Below are 22,740 nucleotides of genomic sequence, written 5' to 3'. Positions count from 1 at the left end.
CTCATGCGGGGGGTTCGGCTGCCCAGGAGGGAGCCCCCCAGTGGCAGGGTCCCCCAGGCCAGGAGGGCTGAGCCAAGCTGCCTCTCCTTGGGCTTTGCAAACCTCCCTGCCGTGCCTCCCACCCCGCTTCGGTCTTGTCTCCGTTGAATGTTTCCCGGGAAGGTGGGAGCCCCTGGGGCTGGTTCGAGGGGGCCGTACGCCCAGCGTAGCGACTGCAGCAGCTTTGTCCGTCTTCGTTCCGCTCCTTTCTCCCCCAGCAGCAGGATCTGATCCAAGCTGCCGAGCCCGGCCGTCTGCCTGGGGCTGTGATCGAGTGAGGGGCGCTGACCCGGCAGGTCCTCCTGGTTCCCTGCGGGGGACTAGCCCCCTGTCATTGGGGTGACTCCGGGCACGAGGACAGCCAGCGCTGTGTGCCCAGCGCTTCGGGCCACTCCATGTGATGCTGGCGCCGGGGCCCAGTTCCGAGTTTGCTGTAACCTTGCTAATGAGCCCGTCCCGCCCTGGGCCAATCTCACACCTCGCTCCTCGTCGAGTCCCCGCTTCACCCCCGGGGCGGCTGGGCGGCGTGCAGGGAGGAGGATTTCAGCCCGTCCACCCCCTGGGACCAGAAGAGCCAGGCAACGTCACCTGAGTTCACTTTCTGGGCCGGGCCCCTCTGGGAGAAGACACCAACCTGCTCGAGAGGCGATGCTCACAGCCTTTCTGGGCCCCTGTCGTGCCACGGGGGCAGTCTGGGCAGAAACAGGCCTGGGCTCCCAACCCTGCTGAGGCATTGCTAAAGGGTCCGTCACCTTGCTCTCTGGGCTGCTGCCGCAGAAGCTGAGCTCAAAACTCATCTGTGTCGTTGCTTCATAGAGGTTGAGGGGTCTGGATCCCCCTTTCCCAGCCGCCCCCGGACAATGACCCTGCGGTTCGGGGTGTTCTGAACCAACCCCCGGTTCGGTGGCTGGTGCCGGTCTCTGGTGGAAAGGAGTGTTCTGGGCCGAGGTTGTGCGAGGGGCCGGGAGAGGTGAGATCCTCCGGGAAGCCCCTTCTGGAGTCAGGATCATGGCTGGGCAGCAGACATGATGCTCACGTCGCTGTGGGTTTGGTGCCGAAAACCGCCGGAGCACCAGTCCCAGCCTCTGCCAACCCCAGGGGGGCACTAACCCATGGGGACCCCATCCCGCTACCGGTGGAGCTATCGGCAAACCGACCCCGTCCACCTGACGCTGCCCACGCAGCCGCCCTGGGCCCTTAACAAGCCGTGGGCTGGTGCTGGGCACACAGCCAGGGCAGCTGGCAAAGCCCAGCCTCCGGAGTTGGCTGCACATGCGTACAGGAGGGAGCTGCTTTCGCTTTCCATCTGACTGGGGCTTGCTCTGGCTGGCCTTGGTTGGCACCGATGTCCCACAGCTGGTTAGATCCCCTGGGACAGGAGGCTTCCCCAGCTTGGAGTTCGTTGAGGGTTGGACAGGCCACTGCGGGTCAGGCTCTGTGGGGCAGCGTCCAGCCAGGGCTGCTCGTCTAGGGTCCGGCAGCTGCGCTTCCTCCCCTCTCCGTCTCGCTGTGGCTGTTCCGTGGCAGGGTGGAGAGGAAGGAAGCTGGGGTGGCTGTCGCAGAGTCGGTGCGCTCGGGCTTGGGCTGCAGAACGTAGGCCGGAGGATCTGAGGCCAAGGTAACGGGCCTTGCCCGGGTGGGGGTTTCATGCAGGCCCTTGGATCTGTGCAGCAGGCTCCGGCACCAGAGTTTGGGGGTGGAGGGTGGGGCAGGGGGGTTGGATTTGGGGCTGTGCGCTTGGGTGGGAAAACAGCAAAGTGCTGTCTCTAGGTGCGAGGGAGAATGTGGCAATAAGCCACCCAGGGTGCTGTGCAGCCACTGCCCTCTGCTGGATGGAGCTGGAGCCACTGTGCTGTGTGTCATTGGCCCTGTACCGCCAACAGCTGATGGGGATTCTCTTTGGGGTCAGGGCCTGTGCAGGAGGGGATCAGAGTTCTGACGGGGCTCTGCTCGGCAGCCTGGGGTACTGGGGTGGTCACATTGGCACTGATGGGGTGTTCAGGGGCTGATAGTAATCCTGGGTAACTGCGTAGGGGAAGGGGCAGTGAGGCTCTGGTGCAGCCAGTCTGGGGCGTGGGGCTTGGATGCTTCGCTGAACACTTGGGTGTGAGGATAGGCACCGTGTGTGTGCGGAGGGTGGGGTGGGGGCATTCTTGGGCACATCCCATCAGGCTGGAACCAGAGTCAGAGGAGCCTTAGGCAGGGTCCCATCTAGGCCTTCTGGAAAAGGGGCCTGAGCTGGGGAGTGGCGGGGCATTGACAGGGCACTGCTGCCAGGGAGCTCACAGCGGGTGGCTGGATCTGGCTTGGGCCCTGCTCTGATGGGCAGGATTGAGGCCTTGCTCATGCCAGGCCTAGAGCCCCACCTGTGCTGGCTGAGGGAGGGTACAGGGTGCAGAGCGCCTGCCCCTCAGGATCCGTCTCCCACACTGACACTCCGCTTTCTCCGCAGCTGACCCCCGGATTGGTGCCAAGCCGTGAGCGTGTGTCCGTGCGGGGCTCGTGGGGCAGATCCCGGGCGCCATTGAGGTCGGGGAGAATCCAGTAAGTTCCTGAGTGGGGAAAACTCTGAGAACAGAGTGAGCGATGGAGAGGCAGGGACAGGTCACAGGTAACGGAGACTCAGCCCCTGGGAGGGGACTGACCCTGCTACTGGCAGGGCACTGCGGGGAGGAAGCTCGCAGCCAGGGTGGCAGCGGGGCCCTGCGGCGCAGAAGCTCACCCGTTCTTGCTCTCAAAGCATTAGGACGGGGCTGAGGCAGGCAGCGGGGGCCCCCAGGCCCCGGCCCCTCGGGCTTCCAGCCTTGGCTATGGTGCTGTCCCATTGACTCCCCGTATAGGGGCCATGGCAAACGGTGGCCAGCTCCTCCGGCCCGTGAGCATCGGCGTGAGAACAGCACCCTCTTGTGGCCGCTCTGCCAAGTCCGTGTGCGGACGAGGCTTGTGGAATTCCCTCATTGACTCTGGTGCGTTTCCAAGCCCTGCTTCAAAGCCCCCGGGGCTACTGGCTCTTTGCAGCCAGTCCTCGGGGCCTGATCGCCTGCCAGCTCCCCGCCCATCAGCCCCCTCCAGCCTCCAGGGCAGCCGGGAGATAGCATCACATTCTGCGGGTTACCGGATAGGGGGACCGCCAGTGGTGACCTGTGCCAAGCGGGTCGGGCTCAGCCCGGTTCCGGGGGGATGGATGTCCACATACAAACAGCCCCCACGCTGGGCACTAACCAGGCCCCTTACTGGCGACCCCAAGAGGGGGCCGAGGACTGAATGGGGCTGGGGCACCAACCCCCCTCGCCCTAGAGGCATCGCTGCAGGGCCGGCCGGGGTAGGTGGCCCACCCAGCACCCGCCCACGCGGGGCACCCAGGGAGCAGGGGAAAGCCCCTGTTACGCGACTGAGAATCCACCGCGTGCCCAGACCTGGATCCAGTGTGGGCTGGGGGCCTGCCTGGGGTGGGAACAGACCCTGAACTTCCCCTTGTGTCTCCTCGGCCCCAGGCTGGGGAGATCTGCTCAGGGAGCGGGTCAGTGACGGGCCCTGGGGCTGGATCCGAGCCGGGGAGCGGGTTGCACCCACAGGCCCAGCGCCTAGCTGGCCCAGAGGCCTGCCCCTGACACCGCTGTCTCCTCCCAGGGCCGGACCCGCGGGCAGGGGCCCAGCAGCTGTGCGGGGTCACCATGCAGCGCACCGGGTCCCCCATCACCACGGAGACCGACATCGACCTCACCGCCGCGCTGCTGCCTTCGGGGGGGACGCGGAGCCATCAGCACGCCATCAAGACGGCCGTCAGCGAGACGGGGGCGCTGCCCGCGCCGGGCTACGAGGGCCCCCCCCCTCCCACCGGCTGCCGCTGCTGTGGCCTCGCTAAGCTGCAGACGGGAGCCCAGCCCGGCGCCGGCTGCCGGCTCTGGAACGCCCCCTACCCCAAGCTGCCCCCGGGGACCTGCCCGGGAAAGGGCTTTGGCCAGTCCACCCTGCCGTTCAGCTTCGGGACCAACTCTGCGCCCCCTCACCGAGACCCCCGCCTGACCCTGCAGCATGGCAAGCTGCCCGCCGGGACGGCCAGGCTGGGCAGCGGGCCTGGGGGAGAGCCAGGGAGGTGCGGGGGCCTCAAAGTCCTGGATCTAGAGCTCTGGGAAGGCCCAGAGACCAAGCCAGGGCTGGAGGACGGGACGGCTCCCCCCTTGGCCTTGGAGAAGCCCCCCATCCCAGAAGACTGCTCCCCCTGGGCTGAAGCTCGGCTCTGCTCCGTGCAGCCGGGACGGGATGTGTCTCCGCCCGAGAGTCACCGTGTTCTCCAGGAAGAGCAGGGCTGTGCAGGCGTCCCTCCCAGCGCAGCTCTCGGCCTCTCGGCGGGCAGGGCGGGCGCACCCCGGGCCGAGGGCACAGGCCGTGGGCATGACCCCATGGCGTCGGAACCGGCAGCCGAGCCGCGGTGGGACGGCAGCATCGTGCTGAGCGAGGGCGCGAGGGAGCCGGTGATCAGCCGGGAAGGGGCACTGGACATCCCCCATCCTGTGGGGAGCGGGCTGGCCCCGGGCGCCCCCCCTGAGCCAGACCCCCCCTCAGCACACCCACCGGGAGAGGAGCTGCCGCCGGAAGGTCCTGGCGGGACAGAGGAGGGCGCGGTTACGAGACGGCCCCGGGGCACCGAGCTGGGGAGGCGGCCGGGCACCGGGGGTTCTGTTGGCTCGGTCAGCCCGGACCGTCAGAGCAGCAAGCCCGTCTCCCAGGAGCCGGCCAGCCAGGCCCAGAGAATCGGGGACCTGGGGCCCGCGGGTGCGAGTGCTCCCACTAAGATGTCCGTGGAGGACGCCTACGGGAGGCTCACCAAGGCGTGTGGCCTGTCCCTCCTGGAGGAGCTGAGACGGACGTTCCTGGACGCTGAGGGCGGCTGCTTCTCGCTCCTGGATTCCGGCCTGGTCTTGGGGCGAGTGGAGGAGCACCCGGTGCTGGGGCTGGCCGTCCTGCCCATGGTGAGTGCCGACAGCTCGCCCGGCAGGTGCCCGTCTCGGGAGTCACTGCTGCCCGGCAGGGAGCTGAGCGGGCGAGGAACCTGTCTCAGGCTCAGCCCCTCTCCCACTTGCCCACAGCCGGCTGCTGCCCTGTGTCCCCGAACCTGCTAGTAACTGTGACCCCCAGCAGGGGTTCTTTGCCAGGGCATCCCCTACTGCTATGGGGGGTGGGGGTCTTGGCTAAATGGGAGGGGTCCTGCTATGGAAAAAGTTGAGAACCCCAGGATTACAGGAGTGTCCCAAATGTGCCAGGTGCGGTACACAGCTAGGCAAGGACAGTCCTTGATTCAGTGAGATTATTGGTTTGAAGCCCCCACCCCGCATCCAGCTATCCCAGTCCTATACTCCCCCCGCTCCCCAGCTCTGCGATGCCCTTTGATCCCGACCCACAGCCTCCCCCTCTCCCTCCCCCTCCCCACCGGTGCCCCCATCCCAACCCACAGCCCCCGGCAATTCTAGTCCTGCACTTTTTTAAAGGCAGCCTGCTGCTCACGCCAAGCCTCCAACCGGTTTCCCTGATGGTCCCAAAGAGCAGCTAGCCAGCTCCCTCCACTCGATCACTGCCCTGTTCTCGCCATTCCCTCTGGAGCAGCTGGCGCCAGCCGCGGTCAGGGTACTGAGGACAGGACACTGGGCTAGATGGACCTTTGGTCTGACCCAGCCTGGCAGCTCCTATGTCCTTACCCCCGTTGTTTCCCCTTGAGCTTGAGCCAGCGTTTGCACATAGCACTCTGGGTGTGGACAGGAAGGGCGGTAACCCGCCCGCCGAGACGCTCTCCAGCCCCGGAGCTCCTGGGCCCTCCGCAGTTCTTCACTCTGGTTAATGCCCCTTTCCACAGAGACTCACACCACAGCTGCTGATCAATGGAATACCTGTGTTAGCAGGATTAACCCACAGGTGAGCTGGACTCTGGCTGTGTATTTGCCAGTGCCCAGGTGAGCTCGGGCCTGGTCTGCCAGCATTACACCTATGACCCACAGTCAGGCCAAATCCCCATAATGCACCTGGTTAATTGTACAGCTGCTGTCAAAATTCCTTCCTGACCCTGCAGGTTTATGCCCTGAAGCCTGATCTCTCCGTGAGGTTCACGTACCTCTAGGCGGCTTGATGCAAGGCCCTCCCTGGTGGTTCCCGGCTACCTTGTGTTTCCTTTCACCCCCAAAGGCCATGTCAGGCGCTTGACTTGGTACCGCATGATATTTTGCCGAAAAAACTAGCACACTATCAAATTAACATGGCCACAGGACATGGATTAATCACTGGCTGATGAGTCTCAAAATGTAAACGGGGAATCATCATTGAGCGGGGGTGTTTCTGGAGGAATCCCGCCACGGTTGGTTCTTGGCCCTACACCTCTTACCATTCTGATCAGTCACCTGGAAGGAAACCGAAAATCTTCCCTGGTAACGTTTGCAGACAACACATACGCACTGGGGGAGTGGGAAGTAACGGAGAGGACAGGTCCCTGACACAGGGCGAGCTGGGTATAAGCAAACAATATGCATTTGAATGTGGCTAAATGTCGACATCTAGGAACGGAGAATGCAGCCAGCTGTAGGGGTTGGGGGTGGGGGTCGCTATCCTGGCAAATGCCATCCAGTCTATATGGTGGACTTGCCCTTTCAGAAAGCTTTTAACAAGGCTCTTAAGCAAAGTAAACTGTCATGGGCTAAGATGGAAGATCCTCTCATCGCTCAGTGACTGGTTAAAAGATAGGAAACAAAGGGTAGGAATAAATGGTCAGTTTTCAAACTGGAGAGAGGTAAATAGTGGTGTCCCCCAGGGTCTGTCCTGCGCCCAGTCCTATTCAGCATATTCATAAATGATCTGGAAAAAGGGGTAAACAGCGAGGTGGCAAAATTTGCAGATGGTACAAAACTACTCAAGGTAGTTAAGTCCCAGGCAGACTGCGAAGAGCTACAAAGGGATCTCACAAACCTGGGTGACTGGGCGACAAAATGGCAGATGAAATTCAATGTTGATAAATGCAAAGTAATGCACATTGGAAAACATCATCCCAATTATACATGTAAAATGATGGGGTCTAAATTAGCTGTTACCACTCAAGAAAGAGACCTTGGAGTCCTTGTGGATAGTTCTCTGAAAACATCCACTCAGTGTGCAGCGGCCGTCAAAAAAGCAACCAGAATGTTGGGAATCGTTAGGAAAGGGATAGATAATCAGACAGAGACTATCATATTGCCTCTGTATAAATCCCTGGTACGCCCACAGCTTGAATACTGCAGGCAAATGTGGTCACCCCATCTCAAAAAAATTATATTGGAATTTGAAAAGGTTCAGAAAAGGGCAACAAAAATGGTGAGGGGTCTGGAACGGCTGCCGTATGAGGAGAGATTAATAAGACCGGGATTGTTCAATTTGGAAAAAAGACGACTAAGGGGGGATATGATAGAGGGCTATAAAATCATGACTGGTGTAGAGAAAGTAAATAAGGAAGTGTTATTTACTCCTTCTCATAACACAAGAACTAGGGGTCACCCAATGAAATTAACAGGCAGCAGGTTTAAAACAAATAAAAGGAAGTATTTCTTCATACAATGCACAGTCAATCTGTGGAACTCCTTTCCAGAGGATGTTGTGAAGGCCAAGACTATAACAGGGTTTAAAAAACAACTAGATAAGTTCATGGAGGATAGGTCCATCAATGGCTATTAGTCAGGATGGGCAGGGATGGTGTCCCTAGCCTCTGTTTGCCAGAAGTTGGGAATGGGCGACAGGAGATGGATCACTTGGTGATTCCCTGTTCTGTTCATTCCCTCTGGGGCACCTGCCACGGCCACTGTCGGCAGACAGGGTACTGGGCTAGATGGACCTTGGGTCTGACCCAGTCTGGCCGTTCTTATGTTAATTAAAATGCCTTCTCCTTTACAGCGGGATGGGCGGAAGCTGGCCACGACCCTGCCCAACTCCAGCCTCTTCCTGTACTATGCTCTGGGCCGCCAGTTCTACGTCACGGAGAAGCTGGCAGATCGCTGGTTCCGAGCACGGGACCGGGTCACCGGGGAAAGCATGCTGATGAAAAAGGTACGTGGCCAAGGAACTGCCCTGTCTGGAGCCCCAGAGAGCCCTGGAGAGGGGGCCTGGGCTGGGCCCGCTCCGGCCAGCCGGGGCCAGTCCCGCGTTGGCCTCTGCGGGGCTGCGTGGTGGGAGGAGAACTGGGAGAGCGGCCCACGGTGAGCGATGAGGACATTACATGGCTCTAATGCACTGTCATTCGACAGCCTCCTGGCTCCTGCTTCCCGGGAAGGGGTCCCCCCCTCACTGGCTGTGAATCTGATGGTCCTGAAAATTAAAAATGAACCAAATGTTGCAGCAGCTGAAAATGGAGTGGAAGGTCCTGGAGCTGGGAACGTCCCCCAGCTCTGCCGGTGCCCCTCACTCCTGACCCGCAGCCCCCTTTTAGCCCAGCTCTGGGCTCCCCCCAGCTCTGCCGGTGCCCCTCACTCCTGACCCTCAGCCCCCGGGGCTGCGAGAAGGAGCCAGGGGCAGGAATCGCAGTGGGGCCCACTCAGCCCAGCACTAACCATTAGGCCATTGGGCTGATCATGGGTCAGGGCGACACAGGGCGTCTGAGCCTCTCCTCAGCACCTCCCAGGGCCTGAGCCACACGGACCCCCCGCGCCGTCTCTGCTCCCCATCCCCAGGGAGCGCTGAGCTTTAATCACCGGCTCCTCCAAGCATCTCAATTGTTAATCACACCTGCCGGGCGCCCGGCACAGCACAGGAGACCTGGGAGGACACCAGGAGCTGTGGGGGGGGGAGAGGGGGCGTCAGCGGGTTTTGCATGTTAATAGCAGAGCTTAATATTCATGAGTAAATATTTGCAGGAGCTAATGGGGTGGCGGCCGGGCGGGCGTAACGAGCGTGCTCCCCCCGCCGGTGCAGGCGGGGAAATGAATCTGAATTTATCATGATTAGGTCAATCCAGCAGGGAGCGCGGGGGCTGGCGGAGGGAGGGGGAAGATGGATCTGTGCAATAAAATTAAATAAGGAAGCCAAATGGAGCCACTTCTCTTATCTGCAGCGCGCAGCGGTTCCTCTCTCCTCCTCTCCCTCCTCCTGCTTTGCTGATTTCTCTCTTTCCTCAAATTTATGAGGCCAATTATGAAGATGAGGTTGGAAGTTCTCGGAACTTCACTAAATGCAAAGTGTGGTCCCTGCTGTTCCCATCAAATTAATTAACCGAGCTCTATTGATGGCCGTCGACAGCGGCCTCTGGAAACCGGCACCAGATTTAGCTCCGGGAAAGAGCCAGCTTCGGCTTCTCCGGGCTCGCAACGGCTCAGCCAGACCTGGCAACTGACCCCAGGGCCTGGCCCGAACGAGGGGGTCGGAGTGGGGTGTCCTCAGTCCAGAGCCGAGGCGTGTTTGGGGAGGGAGAGGCCAGGAAAGGGCAAATGCAGATGGAGACGGGCTCCCTGCCCCGAGGAGCCTGCAAACCACACACCTCTGTGTATCCTGGAGGTCGGCAGTCAGGGGTTGTGGCGGGGGGAGCCCAGAGCTGCGGGTTGGGAGTGAGGGGCCCCAGCAGAGCTGTGGTGGGGGAAGGCCAGGGCTGGGCTGGCAGGGGCTGCGGTTCGGGAGTGAGGGGCCCCGGCAGAGCACGGGGAGGGGGAGCCCAGGGCTGGGCTAGCAGGGGGCTGCGGGTCGGGAGTGAGGGGCCCCGGCAGAGCACGGGGAGGGGGGAGCCCAGGGCTGGGCTGGCAGGGGACTGGGGGTCGGGAGTGAGGGGCCCCGGCAGAGCTGCGGGGGGAGCCCAGGGCTGGGCTAGCAGGGGGCTGCAGGTCAGGAGTGAGGGGCACCGGCAGAGCTGTGTGGGGGAGCCCAGGGCTGGGCTAGCAGGGGGCTGCGGTTCGGGAGTGAGGGGCCCCGGCAGAGCTGCGGGGGGGGGGAGCCCGGGACTGAGGGGCCCCAGGTGATGCTGGTTGGGGCCCAGGACGCAGCCTCAGCCTCTCCTCTGTTTGCCAGGTGCCCGTGGTCTCCGACTGGAGGAAGATGTTACACAATTTCCTGTTCCTGCCCCCTCACCCCGGGCTGCTGGTGCCCTACGCTGTCCTGTACGACCGCAACGGCTCCATCCTCTACCTCATGGAGGACAGGGACGTGCACGGTGAGCGCCCGGCTGGGCACGGGGGGGTTAGCCGGGGGCAGCCCATGGGCGCCCGCGGGGCACCAGGCTGCAGCGGAGAGGTTCCCGCCGGCGTCCCGTTAATAGAGGGGCAGGAGGCAGGCGAGCGCCGAGATCCCTGGCCCAGGTCGGGCTGGAATAGCCTTGGGGAGGCCCTGGCCCGTCTGCCCCCCAGCAGGGCCAGGGTCTGGCTCTGGAAAAGCCTGAAACGCCGGAGAGGCAAGCGAGGGCCTGAGTGCCCAGTGGCTCCCAGAGACGGGATATGGGCTAGTGGGCCCCCCTGGGCTCCCAGGCGTGCGGGGCGGGATCCCAGCCGAGTGGCGCGTCTCTGGGCAGCCCCTTTCCTCCTGCAGGTTGCCCGATGCCAGCGGCTCCCTAGAGGGCCCTGGGGCTGGGAGCTGGGGGCTGGTTGGCCCTGCTGGGTCGCCTGCCGCATTTCTGGTCCCCGAGTCTGACCCGAGGGTGCTGGCCGGGCACGTTCTCTGGTGGCCGCTGGCAGCTGCCTGGTCCCAGGAGAGGGAGGGTCGTTCTCTGGGTCGGTCGCCCTGGGGCTGCAGGGTCCCAGTCGCTGACCTGTCTTCTCTGCCCTCCTCAGCTGTGGGGCGGCCGCCCGAGGGGCCCAGCCGGCAGGGAGCTCGAGCCCTGCAGCAGGTGCTGAGCTTCCTGAGCTTCTGCAAACGCCACCACTTCCACCCCGGGGACGTCGGCGCGGCCTCGATCTACACGGCCCAGGTGGGGCCCACTCCTCTGCCGGGGCCGTCACACCCACTGCTCTCTGTGCAGGGGGCTTGCCCCAGCCCATCCCCCGGCTCCTTCCCCTGCAGCAGGGGGCGCTGCGCTGCGAGGGGGCTCTCTAGGGGGCGCTGTGCTGCAGGAGGGGTTGGGGGGCTCCCCAGGGGGCGCCGTGCTGCTGGAGATGGGTGGATGGGCTGCCTTGGGGGCGCTGGTCTGCAGGGGGGGCTCCCTGGGGCACGCTGTACTGTGGGGGGCGGGTGGGGGGGCTCTCTAGGGGGCGCTGTGCTGCAGGGTGGTGTGCGGGGGCTCCCTACGGGGCACTGTGCTGCCAGGGGGCAGGTGGGGGGGACTCTCTAGGGGGCACTGTGCTCTGGGGGGGTGGGGCTCCCTAGGGGGTGCTGTGCTGTGGAGGGCAGGCGGGGGGCTCCCTAAGGGGCGCTGTGCTGCGGGGGGCAGGCGGGGGGCTCCCTAGGGGGTGCTGTGCTGCGGGGGGCAGGTGGAGGGTTCTGTAGGGGGCACTGTGCTGCGGTGGGGCAGGCGGGGGGCTCCCTAGGGGGCACTGTGCTGCAGGGGGCAGGTGGGGGGGCTCTCTAGGGGGGACTGTGCTCTGGGGGGGTGGGGCTCTCTAGGGGCGCTGTGCTGTGGAGGGCAGGCGGGGGGCTCTCTAGGGGGCGCTGTGCTGCGGGGGGCAGGCGGGGGGCTCTCTAGGGGTGCTGTGCTGGGGGGCAGGCGGGGGGCTCTCTAGGGGGCACTGTGCTACGGGGGGCAGGCGGGGGGCTCCCTGGGGGGTGCTGTGCTGCCAGGGGGCAGGTGGGGGGGGCCTCTCTAGGGGGCACTGTGCTCTGGGGGGTGGGGCTCTCTAGGGGCGCTGTGCTGTGGAGGGTAGGGGGGGCTCTCTAGGGGGCGCTGTGCTTCGGGGAGCAAGTGGGGGGCTCTCTAGGGGGCATTGTGCTGCGGGAGGCAGGCGGGAGGCTCTCTAGGGGGCACTGTTCTGCCAGGGGGCAGGTGGGGGGCTCTGTAGGGGGCACTGTTCTGCCAGGGGGCAGGTGAGGGGGGCTCTCTAGGGGGTACTGTGCTCTGGGGGATGGGGCTCTCTAGGGGCGCTGTGCTGTGGAGGGCAGGCGGGGGGCTCTCTAGGGGGCATTGTGCTGCGGGAGGCAGGCGGGAGGCTCTCTAGGGGGCACTGTTCTGCCAGGGGGCAGGTGGGGGGCTCTGTAGGGGGCACTGTTCTGCCAGGGGGCAGGTGAGGGGGGCTCTCTAGGGGGTACTGTGCTCTGGGGGATGGGGCTCTCTAGGGGCGCTGTGCTGTGGAGGGCAGGCGGGGGGCTCTCTAGGGGGCGCTGTGCTGCAGGGGGCAGGCGGGGGGCTCTCTAGGGGTGCTGTGCTGGGGGGGGCAGGTGGGGGGCTCCCTGGGAGGTGCTGTGCCGCAGGGAGTAGCGCGGGGGGCTCAGAGCTATGATCTGTTGCCCAGGGCCATGGTGGTGGGGCCGGGGTGACTGGGAGAGGGGGGCAGGTTCGTGTGGGGTTTCACCTCCTCCCCACACTCCTGTCTTGCCTCCAGGGCGTCTGCTTTGACCCCAGCAGCCTGTCCAGCAGCGAGGACCCCTACGCCTTCCGGAAGAGCATGAAAACCTGCCTGCGCCCGCTGCTGGCCCAGCACCAGGCAAGCCGGGCACGGGGGGCGGCTGCCAGGGCTAGGACTGGGCGGCCGGGGGACTGGTGGGATGGCTCAGGCTGGGGGACGGTCTCCCGAAGGGACTGGGGGGGGCCTCGGGCAGGGCAGGGGATAGGAGCAGGCGGTGGGGGTGGCTGAGCTCAGTGAACCCCCGCCCCCCCCCCCCCCCGACGGGGCAGAGCGGGGCCCTCCCGTGCTGGTAACTCACCCCCCGTCTGGGTCTCCGCAGGGGCTCGCGGGCCTGGACTCCCTGGTGGACAGCATGTGCCAGCACCTGGAGGAGGAGGAGAGTCCGGAGCCCAGCGACACGCCGAGCAGCAACGCCCCTGGGGCCAGCCCCAAGTGAGCAGAGCCCAGCCCCACAGCTGCCCCCCTCCGGAGATGAGCACGTCCCTGGGATGCCTGGAGGCAGAGCGCTGGGATCCAGCTGTGGACGCTGCTGCTGGCAGGGGCATCCCAGGGTGGGTGGGTGCACCGGGGGGGCGGGCGCTGGGTGTGGGGGTTGGCACCGGTAGCCTTGCTCCGGGCTGGGCCATCGATGAATTCAGCGAGGTGAGAGGAATGACACTGATTGCAGTGGGGCGCCGAGGGGATCTGTGCTGGCCCCTTGGCTGCAGGAGCCCCACAAACCCTGCAGATGGGCCCCGACTCCCCCGGCTCATCGGCAAACCCCCCAGCCCTGGCCAAGGACCCGCGGAATGCTCCAGCATCCCTATTCCCAAAGAAGGCAGGCCTGGGACCCGAGAGCGCCTGGCTCCACCTGTGGCCTTCTCCTCTCTCATCACCTCGGTTGTGCCTCAGTTTCCCCATCCCCGCCCTGTGGAGAATGCTGCTTTCCTGCCTGCGAGGAGCCGAAGGGTTGTGAGGGGGGGCTGAGGTCCCCCCTGCCAAGTGCCTTCAGGATGCAGAGCCCCGTGGGTGGCCCCAGTAATTAGCACAAGGTAACGAGGCTCAGTGTAAGATCAGGGGAAACAGACAGGCTCACAGGCCGGCCAGCCGGGGACTTAAGGCAATGGGCAGGTGCTTCAAGGACCCACTTTTATAATCATGCATCCCAACCTTTGTAATAAGCGTATCCTTCTGCAACAGAAAATAGTCCTTGGACATACATATATTTTGGCTGAACCCTCTGAGAGCTTCCCTTTTTGAGGAGTGGCCCGTCCCGTGAACGGGGACTTCACCGTTCTTCCCGTGGGTGCGTTGCGCGGCGGTGCCCTCTGCGCTGGGCTTGGTGCCGCGGCGGCGGTTCTCCGGGACGTGCGTTTTGCCGGCACTTGTTATTTAAAGGGAGGTGGCTGAGGTCAGGGCTGTGTCTACCCTGGCAGCGTGCCAGGGCTGCATTGGTGCCCCGGCAGCCTGAGCACGTCGCACGGCGCCGGGATGGGCTCGCCCCTCGCTGTGGTAAATACACCGGGGCGGGAGGCGCGAGCGATGTCCATGGAGGAATTCTTCTATCAACCCCGGGGTGTCTCCGCCGGGGCTTAGCTCGGTTAACTGCAGCGCTCGGAGAGGGATGATTTTCACAGCCCTGAGCGATGGCGTTGGGCCGACCTGACTCAGTGTCTGGACCAGCCCTCGGGGAGGGGAGAGCAGGCTCGGTAGAATCGACCAGGACAAGACACGGGCTGCGGGTTCCTAGCGAGGTTAGCGGGCGGGGCGTGGGCGAGGTTTTCTCCGCCCAGAGCTTGTGGGTGAAATTCACCCCAGTGCCAGGGCCTAGCACAAGCCTGGTATGCCAGCGAAGACCCAAGTCAGCCTCTCGCTTTCAGCGGCGCTACGTGGGGGGTGGGAGGGCAGCAGAATCTGGTCCGGTGATGTGGGGCCTGAACCAGCCGCAGGAAACGTCGGTTCCGTTCCTGGCACTGCTGCTGCTTTGGATATGTCATGACTCTGCTCTGTGCCTCAGTTTCTCTTTCCTGCCCCTTGTCTTGTCTGTTTAGACAGGGAGGGCCAGGGCCTGTATCTCTCTAGGGGGCTGGGCAGCGCCTGTCACAATGGGACCTTGAGCCCTCACAAATACAAAAACAAGCTCTCCCTAGTTAAGGGCGAGCAGTGGGGAAGTGGGGAAGGGGCCTGGGCTTGGGACCTGATCTAGAGCGAGCGGGGGCCTGACCAGCCCGCTGGGCTGTTTCCGGGCAGCATGTGGGGTTGGTTTCCAGCCCGCTGGCCGGGGCTGGGATTAGCTGTCGCTCGCGTCGTCCCAGCGAGCTGATGCCGGTGTAGACACCCTTCATGGGAGGAAATCCCAGCCCTGGAAGGGCTCTCTGATCTCGCAGACAAAGGCAGAGCAAGAACCAGGGGCTGGGAGCCGAAGCCAGACCCTTCAAATGGGAAAGAAGGCCCACGTTTCTAACAGGGGCCGCTCCGCCACTGAACAAACTGCCATGGGACGTGCTGGGTTCAGAGCCTGCCTGCTGCCTTCCTGGCAGACGCTCAGGCAAACACAGGTTGTTGGCCTCCGTACGGGGGAGCTGGGTGAATGTGATGCCCTGTGCTGGCCAGGGGCTCAGACTGGATTGTCTAATGGTCCCTCTGGCCTTAAACCCTTTGGTTCTCTGAATGCTACTGCCCAGCGCGTGGCCAGTGGGAGGGTGTCAGCTGCAGCTGGGCACACGCGGTGGGCACAGGACCTCCCTCTCGACAGCAGTGCCCTGGCTCTGGGATGTTATGAAGGCCAGAAGCGTAAAGGGCTCAAAGAAGAATTAGCCAAGGTCCTGGAGGACGGGTCCATCGACGGCTATTAGCCAGGATGGGCAGGGACGCAGCCCCGTGCTGCGGCTGTCCCTGGCCTCTGGTCGCTGGAAGGGGACGATGGGGGGCGGATCTCATCCTAATTTCCCTGTTCTGCTCACTGTGAAGCTGCATCCCCTGTCGGAGGCAGGTTACTGGACGAGATGGTCTGACCCAGTCCGGCAGCCCTTGGGGTTTTAGTACCTGGCCATTAGCCCCACCCCTCTACCCGCTGACCCCTTCCACAGCGGCACGCAGACCGGATGAGAGCTCGTGGGCTCAGCCAGCTCCCCCGGCGGCCTGCACGTGCCCTTGGCTTCCCTGCGTGCTCGGTCGCTCACCTAGGGTGACCAGACAGCAAATGTGAAAAATCGGGACAGGGGGTGGGGGGTAATAGGAACCTATATAAGAAAAAGACCCAAAAATCGGGACTGTCCCTATAAAATCAGGACGTCTGGTCAGCGTACGCTCACCCCTCAGGGACACACGGAGCACAGGCCCTGGGTAGAGGGGAACTGCTGGTCTCGGGATGCCTGTTTCTACGTACCTGATCCAAAGCCCAGTGAAGTGGTACGGCGGGCAGGGCATAGGGCACTGGCTGGGGCTTTCAAAGCTGCCCGTCTTCCCATGGGTTTTGGCACCTAATTCTCCAGGTCCGGTTAGCCGCCGGGGGAGGTTCCCAGGCCCATCCATCAGCTGTCTGTCTCTTGCGGCATTTCCCAATTTTGCTTTTCTTTCCCGGCTCAACCTCGGCCCCGGTGATCAATGGTTTCTCATTTCGCTGGCAAGCGGCACAAACAGAAGCATTTACAAACCCGCTGTCTTTCCAACAGGGCCATAACTCAGGCCTCAGCCAGCCCGGGAAATGGAGACCGGCCGCTCCAGCAGCAGTATTTCCGGCTCATGGTAAATGTGTTACTTGGGGATAATTTCCCTGCCCACGCCAAGTTTTGAAAAGAAATAGACCAGCGTCTATAAATTGCTCATGTGTGCATGGCTGAGTGTCTGGCGTCTGTGTCTGTACCCGCATGTAGCCACCCCCCTAAAATCCAGGCCCAGATGGCTGGTCCCAGCTGCTAGAGGAAGGTGTAGGAACACCACAGCAACGGCTGTGCACGATTCTGCCCCATCTGGGTCTCGTCCTGGTCTCTAATCGTAAGCCCGGAAGCAGGAGGTTCACCTGTGTCTTTCCATCGCCAGTATTTTGTGGCTGGGACTGGCCAGTTATTGCAACATATTTAGAGCAACTGCTGCAAATCCCACAGCCCCGCCTGGCTTCCCACCAGTGACGGCCGTATGATCCCACGCAGTGTGTGTATTAAAACCAAAGAAGAGGAGAGTCCGGGCCCTCGTCTGCCCCGATGGCCATGTTCATAAAAGGTTAATGGGTCCCATGGGGGCGGTCGCTGAGCCACAAAGAGGTCAGGCTGGCTGGAGCTGTTGTTTTCGGCACTGGGCTGGCGGTCAGCCGTGGCCATGGGGTGGCCGAGTTCACGCTGTGCACTGGGTCTCCAGTGCTTGTGCCCCCAACCCGCTCCCGCACCTGGCCCTCTGAGGCTTGACACCCGCCTGCCTCGCTGAGCCCCGCTGCCCACAGGTGCAGTGGGACTGTCCCGTGTGCAAAGCAGGGAGAGCTGGGGAGGCCGGGCAGCCATGCCCGTCGGGTGAGGTGCTGGTGTAGCGCCGTTGTCATGAGATCTGGGCTGGAAACAAGGCATCGTTTTTGAGCGGTGAGTGTGAGGGTGATCAACCACGGGGCAATCTACCCAGGGGCATGGTGGATTCGCCATCGCGGGCAAGTTTTGAATCCCGATTGGCTGTTTTCTAAGATCTGCTCCAGGGATTTTGGGGGCAGTCCCATGACCTGTGCCGTGCCGGGCTCCCTGATGGCAATGGGCCCATCTGGTGTTGGACCCTATGCTTCTAGCACCATCCTTGCAAGCTCCGGGGTTGCTCCCTACAAAGGACGCAGCCTGGGGCTTCATCCACCCACCCGTCATGATGCAGGCGACGGTGGTTCCCTTGGGAGCTGAGGCCACAGCCTATCAGGCCTCACCAGGTGTTTCCCAAGAGCAGATCGCCCTGTTCTTCATCCCACCCCCGTGACCCCTCTGGAGCACCTTAAAGGCTCCACCTCCCGGCTTGGTGTGGGCACCAGCCAGGCTAGAAAACAAGCTTACAGCCAGTCCCCTGCTTTGGCTGAGATCTGGTTCAAGGCTGGTCCTTGGTGGAGCCCTGGGTGGGCGCCAAGCAGCTGCCTGTATTTGGGTCCTTGCAGGGCAGGGGCTGTAGATTTCACTCGGTCCCCTCTTGCCCCTTCCTTGTGCTCGGTTGCTTTTTTCTGGCTCCTGCCTGGAGGTGCTTGGAGCTGTACGACCTGCTCCCAGCGTGGGCACAGCAGTGCTGTCTTTTCATATGCTGCCCAGAATTACTGACTTTTTTCTTTTACTGCCTTATTAACGTGTGGCTTTAACACCACCGCTGGGCACGGTGCTTTCCAGCCCCCACACACAGGCCCCGCCCCGAGGCATTTACCAGCGCAGTTTAGCCAAGAGGGGGCACGAGAGAGGAGGCTTATAAAATACTCACAGGAGGGAAAGAGGCAACTCCCCGTCACCCAGCCTCATCATATGCATCCAAGGGGGAGCAGCCCAGGAAATGGAAAGACAACATGGGAAAGGAAATGCTTTTTTAGCTCTACAATGGGTCATTAACCTGTGGAACTCATTGCCACCAGCTCTCAGCAAGAACCGAGTGGGATTCAGACCAGAGCTGGGCACTTGGCTGGATAATAAGAGATGACGCGAAAGAGGATCAGAACTTGGCTGAGTGGTGATAAACCCTCCCCACTAGGCCAAGTGCACAGTGCTTGGGGTCAGGCTGTCACGTTTATATGGGCTGGTTATTTCAGGTCTGTCCATTATGGAGGTTCTTGCACTGTCGTCTGAAGCATCCGGTGCCAGCCGCCGTTGGAGACAGGATACCTGGCATGGGGGGTGGCAGGTCTGATGCCTTCTGGTGAGTCCTATGTTCCTAAAACAAAACCTGTGTTATTCCACCGCAGAATTCAGCCCATCGGCTTTCCGCAGGTCCACAGGGCCAGGGCGAGCCAGATACCAGGACATGTCCATGGTTCCGATGCTCAGTTTCCTGCCTTTTAATTTCAAATACCCCTTTGATCTGCTGTTCTGGGGTAGGGGAAAAAGGGGACGGCTCAGTTTTCCTTCTATTGTCCTCATTGAGTTTGATGGATAAAAGATGTTTTTAAAAGCCCCTGCCCCACCTCATGCTCTGGGGTCGTTGTCACCTGCGGCACGCTCGCCAGCTGCTGTGAACATCGGCTCACCTGGGAGGAAGCTGGGACCACGTTGTGCAGGGGGAGTCGCTGGCGATTGAGCGCTGGACCCTTCTCCCACCCCCTCCCTGTAGCGTAATGGTCTGGCATGGGCCGGTTAACACCCCCACACCTCCCTGGGAGCCTGGCCCAAGGATTCGGTGAGAAACACTTGTGCAAATTTCCAGCCGGTCTTTAAAAGCCCAGGGCCCGATTCTCCATCGTCCTGCACTTTGCGGAGTCACTCATGTGAAGGGACTGTGAGCTGCAGCCGTTCCGGCTAGCTGGCATGGCCTACCCGCTTTGTCCTGGCATCAGTGAGCGCCCAGGGTGCAGGGCAACACAGAATGAGGGTCCCCGTGCCAGCTGCACAGCACCTCCCTGCCCTGGGCAGCTCAGCAGGTGACACCCTAGGTCACTCGACACACCCCGCCGGGGCCCGTCATTACCCACCTGCCCTGGGGCACGAGGGACCCCACTGCAGGGACAGCTGGCACAGCCGGTTCCAGGACTTCGGCAGCAGCAGCTGGTTGCTGGCAGCAGAGGGAGCTGGAGGACAAGACAATGGAGAAGCCCAGGAGCCTACAGGGTGCCCGTGCCCGCAGCAGCCTCTGGGTCTGGGCCCTTGTGAAACCCTGGGGCTCTGCCTTTGACTGGGCGCAGTGTCGGCAGCGGGGCGCCGGGCGTGTGGCAGCCTGGCATGCTGTGGTTCCTTCTCTCACCCCACAGCCCCCCCACGCGTGTGTACACACACCAGCACCCACCCACCCAGCAGCGGTACACACCGTTCCCTGGGCTGGGCCCCCCCGCGGGCCAGATCCTCAAGACTCGGGCCTGCGCTGTGGGCGCAGGTGCCTTCTCCTTGGCGGTCTGCAGCAGACCCTCCGAGCCTGGAGCCCACGGGAGGCACTGAGCCCGGTGGGGGAGAGCGGATGATATCCTCAGAGACCCCCCTCCTCGACCAGTGCTGCTCCCGGCTCTGCCGGGGTCGTGCGGCTGGAACTGGGGCGCCGTAGGAGTGCACACAGGTAACGTGGTTAAATGAATGGCCCATAGAAAGGTTGCCCACCCCATTCCAGCAGCATACGGCCAAGCCGGGGCCCGGGCTGCCTCCGGAGGGCAGAAAGCCAAGTGCTGGGGCTGTGTTTGGAACTGGCCTGATAGTTTTCTGTTCGTTGTGGTCGTGCTGGCGGAGGGGAGGAGGGGCTCAGCTAAGCAGCGCTGGGGTGGCCCAGGTGCTCTGTGGCAGGGGACGGATCACACCTACCTGCAACTCACCAGGTATCGGCCGCTTCTGGCTGCCGGTGCCCAAACTAGGTGGATCAATTGAATGATGAAGTAAGGAAGGACACAGAGTTGTGTGGGGAGCCCAGGGCTGGGCTAGCAGGGGGCTAAGGGTCGGGATTGAGTGGCACCGGCAGAGCTGGAGGGAGCCCAGGGCTGGGCTAGCAGGGGGCTGCGGGTTGGGATTCAGGGGCCCAAGCAGTACGGGGCAAGGGGTCAGATGGAGCAGGTGGGGAGAACAAAGCAGGGGACCCCTTTCCCACCCTCGCACTCCAGGGGTGGTTGGGGTCAGCGAGCAGCACGTCCCATGGGACTGCAGCCTCCCCATGCCAATGTGAAGCCAACGCCAGCTGGGGGTGGTGTGATGGGGTGAGAACAGGCCCCTGACCTAGGGAGCGTCCCAGGGCCCTGATCGCAGGACACACGCTGTGCCGCTGGGGTCTGCAGCAGAGAATTCCCAGCATCAGCATCACACAGGCTCCTGCCAGCCCCCTCCGCCATCCTCCCACGCCAGGCTGGAGCTGGCTCGTGGCCCGGCTGGCCGGCAGTGCCCTTGGACTCGGGCGTTGTAACTAATGGCAGGTCACTAGTGTACCGGGAAAGTGACCTGGCTGGTCGGGGGGCTTCTCTCCCTGCTCACGTGCCCGGCTCTGGGGCCCGGCAGGTCTCGGACACTCTGGATCAGGAGTCCTTGTGCTAGGAGACAAAAGTGTCTCTGGGCAGTTGTTCCTGGGGCTCCAGGAACGGGTTCCAGGGGTTCCCCCCCTTCTGTTCCCTCCAAGGTGCTGTCAGTGTCACACGCCCTGTTGGGGAGCTGAGTCAGTATCATCAGCCCCCTTAGGTGGGGAAACTGAGGCACAGACCGAGTTAGAGATTTGTGCAGGTCACACAAGAAGCCTGGAATGGGACCCAGGAGTCCTGCCCCCTCCCCCTTGGGCACTCTGACCAATAGCTCCGCGTGTGTGATTTTATTTATTGTTCTGAATTATTCATAGCTGGACGGGCCGTGTGGCCCCAGCTGAGGTGAGGGCCCCAGTGGACCAGGTGTGTCACGGACACACCCGGAAGAGCTCGTGGTCTGTCTAGACACGGGAGACGAAGGGAGCAAAGCAGGATCAGCCACCCCAGTTTACAGCTGTGTGGTCGGGAGTGGGGGGGGGAGTTTGAGGCCCAGAGCGTTGAAGTCACTGGCCCAAGGTCCCGCAGGGGGAATGGCAGAGCAGGGGAATGAGCCCAGGAACTGGAGCTGCCCTGCCCTGCTCTACCAGCGGGCACCTGGTGGGCACTGGGACAGGAACAGCTGGGAGGCCGTTCGGTCTGGCCAGGCCAGGCAGCTGCTTCTGTTCATGCTGGGCCCAACACCACCTCACCCTGCGCGCCGGGCAGCCTTGCTTCCAATGCCCTGGGAGGGAGGCTGCTTCCCCGGGGTCCCTGGTTCCTGCCCGTCACTCTCACCATCTGGGTGTCTCCCCTGGTGTTCAGGCTGCATCTCCCCTCCCTTAACTCCACGCCGTTCCTCCAGGTTCCACGCCCGCTACCCCCAGGAGGCTGTCAGCCTGGCCACCCTGTGCCGTGACTCCACCAGGCTTTTCCGACACGCTCGGGAGATCAAGGGGCGGCCACCTAAATGACTCGTGCTCTGGCAATGTGGATGTGAGACCCAACCCCGCAGCTCTGCCGCCCTCCCGCCCTCCCCCGACCCCAGCTAGTCCAGTCCTGGCCTGGCCCCCAGACTTGTCCCTCAATCATCCTCTGAGATTTCCGGTGGCAGCGGTGGAAAACTCACTGTCTGAGACAATGAAAACCAGACTGGACAGAACACTTGAGTCTGCTGATTACAATGGGAACCAGGCCTGCATGGCCGGGATACGGCCCGGGTGAGCCCCTCTAGGCTTTTCCCTCCCCTAACTTCCAAGCTTCCCTCTGCCCCGTGTCTGGAGGGATCTGGCCAAGTGGGAATTAAAGTCCAGCCCATGTGTTCTTCAGAAGCCCAAAGCCCTGGGCAAACTCTAGCCAGGAATTGCTTTGCTGAAATGCACCCAGCTCTGGGGTGGTACAGAGCAGCTCTCTTCCCAAAGCTCTGTTCAGGAGACGTGGTTACACACAACCAGGTCAGGAAATGAGTCGATGGGGATGACTATGGACTCTGCTAATGCCTGTGTAACGCCTCTGAGTGCGCTCTGTGCAACTTAGATGCCTCCAGGCGCCCGAGTGCACTTGGGGGGGCTGCGCGCCCGAATACTGGCAAGCGCTTTGCCATCTCGCTAATGCTCCAGCCCCCTGAGCTCTTACGAACTTTCTGTGGTGCGAGACACAAACCCATGTGTGGCACGGAGGCGAGGAGCCAATGTGGCGTCCCTGGTCCCGTTTCCTTTGACAAGCCGTTGAAATTTCCGGTGGGAACTGAGTTCCGTTGTCCCTTGCGATCTGCTCAGGAACTCCTGGCCTTGAAAACAGCCATTTTGACACTTCAGCTTGTGTCTTTATCATCATCTTAATTAACCAATTGTAGGGATGCTGTAACATTCTCAGGGTTGTCACCTGGGAAGGGATGAATCTGAAATTCTCTGGTATTGCCCTTGTGGGCAGGGAGAGGTTGTGCTTTTTCCATTGACCTGTGCATTTTCTTGCCGTTTCAGTAGGGTTTGTCCTTGAACCAACACTCATTTGCATTGTGAGGCGGTTTCCCACAATGGAAGCTCACAGTCTTGGAGCGCTGGCCTTTCCGCATGACCCCCAGGTTATTTGTTGCACAGATACCAGGATGCTGTTGCAGGTCCC

General features: G+C 62.5%; 1 protein-coding gene across 2 annotated transcripts; it reads left to right on the top strand.

Moving 5' to 3' along the window:
• The first annotated feature begins 1,324 nt into the window (after nucleotides 1–1,324).
• On the top strand, nucleotides 1,325–16,323 carry LOC114021987 (collagen alpha-1(II) chain). Of its 2 annotated transcripts, none has more exons than XM_037905452.2 (8): nucleotides 1,325–1,657; nucleotides 2,492–2,583; nucleotides 3,670–5,012; nucleotides 7,945–8,097; nucleotides 10,042–10,183; nucleotides 10,797–10,933; nucleotides 12,498–12,599; nucleotides 12,841–16,323. In XM_037905452.2, exons 3-8 carry the CDS (start codon nucleotides 3,714–3,716, stop codon nucleotides 12,955–12,957), a joined length of 1,950 nt encoding a protein of 649 aa, XP_037761380.1. In that variant the 5' UTR covers nucleotides 1,325–1,657; nucleotides 2,492–2,583; nucleotides 3,670–3,713; the 3' UTR covers nucleotides 12,958–16,323. The 2 variants fall into 2 exon arrangements, with proteins under 2 accessions (XP_037761380.1, XP_043407806.1); XM_043551871.1 differs by having other exon boundaries at nucleotides 2,492–2,650.
• Nucleotides 16,324–22,740: the final 6,417 nt, after the last annotated feature.

The sequence above is a fragment of the Chelonia mydas genome, chromosome 7 (assembly GCF_015237465.2).
Source record: "Chelonia mydas isolate rCheMyd1 chromosome 7, rCheMyd1.pri.v2, whole genome shotgun sequence".
Lineage (NCBI taxonomy): Eukaryota > Metazoa > Chordata > Testudines > Cheloniidae > Chelonia > Chelonia mydas.
The sequence above is the reverse complement of the archived record's forward strand: the minus strand, read 5'-3'. Positions and strand labels throughout refer to the sequence as shown.

Excerpts from the sequence above, each read along its gene's own strand:
- LOC114021987 (XM_043551871.1), top strand. The coding sequence starts at position 2,626 with ATGGAGAGGCAGGGACAGGTCACAG. Across the intron at positions 10,184-10,796 it reads GGAGGACAGGGACGTGCACG|CTGTGGGGCGGCCGCCCGAG; the intron begins GTGAGCGCCCGG and ends TGCCCTCCTCAG. Across the intron at positions 12,600-12,840 it reads CGCTGCTGGCCCAGCACCAG|GGGCTCGCGGGCCTGGACTC; the intron begins GCAAGCCGGGCA and ends GGGTCTCCGCAG.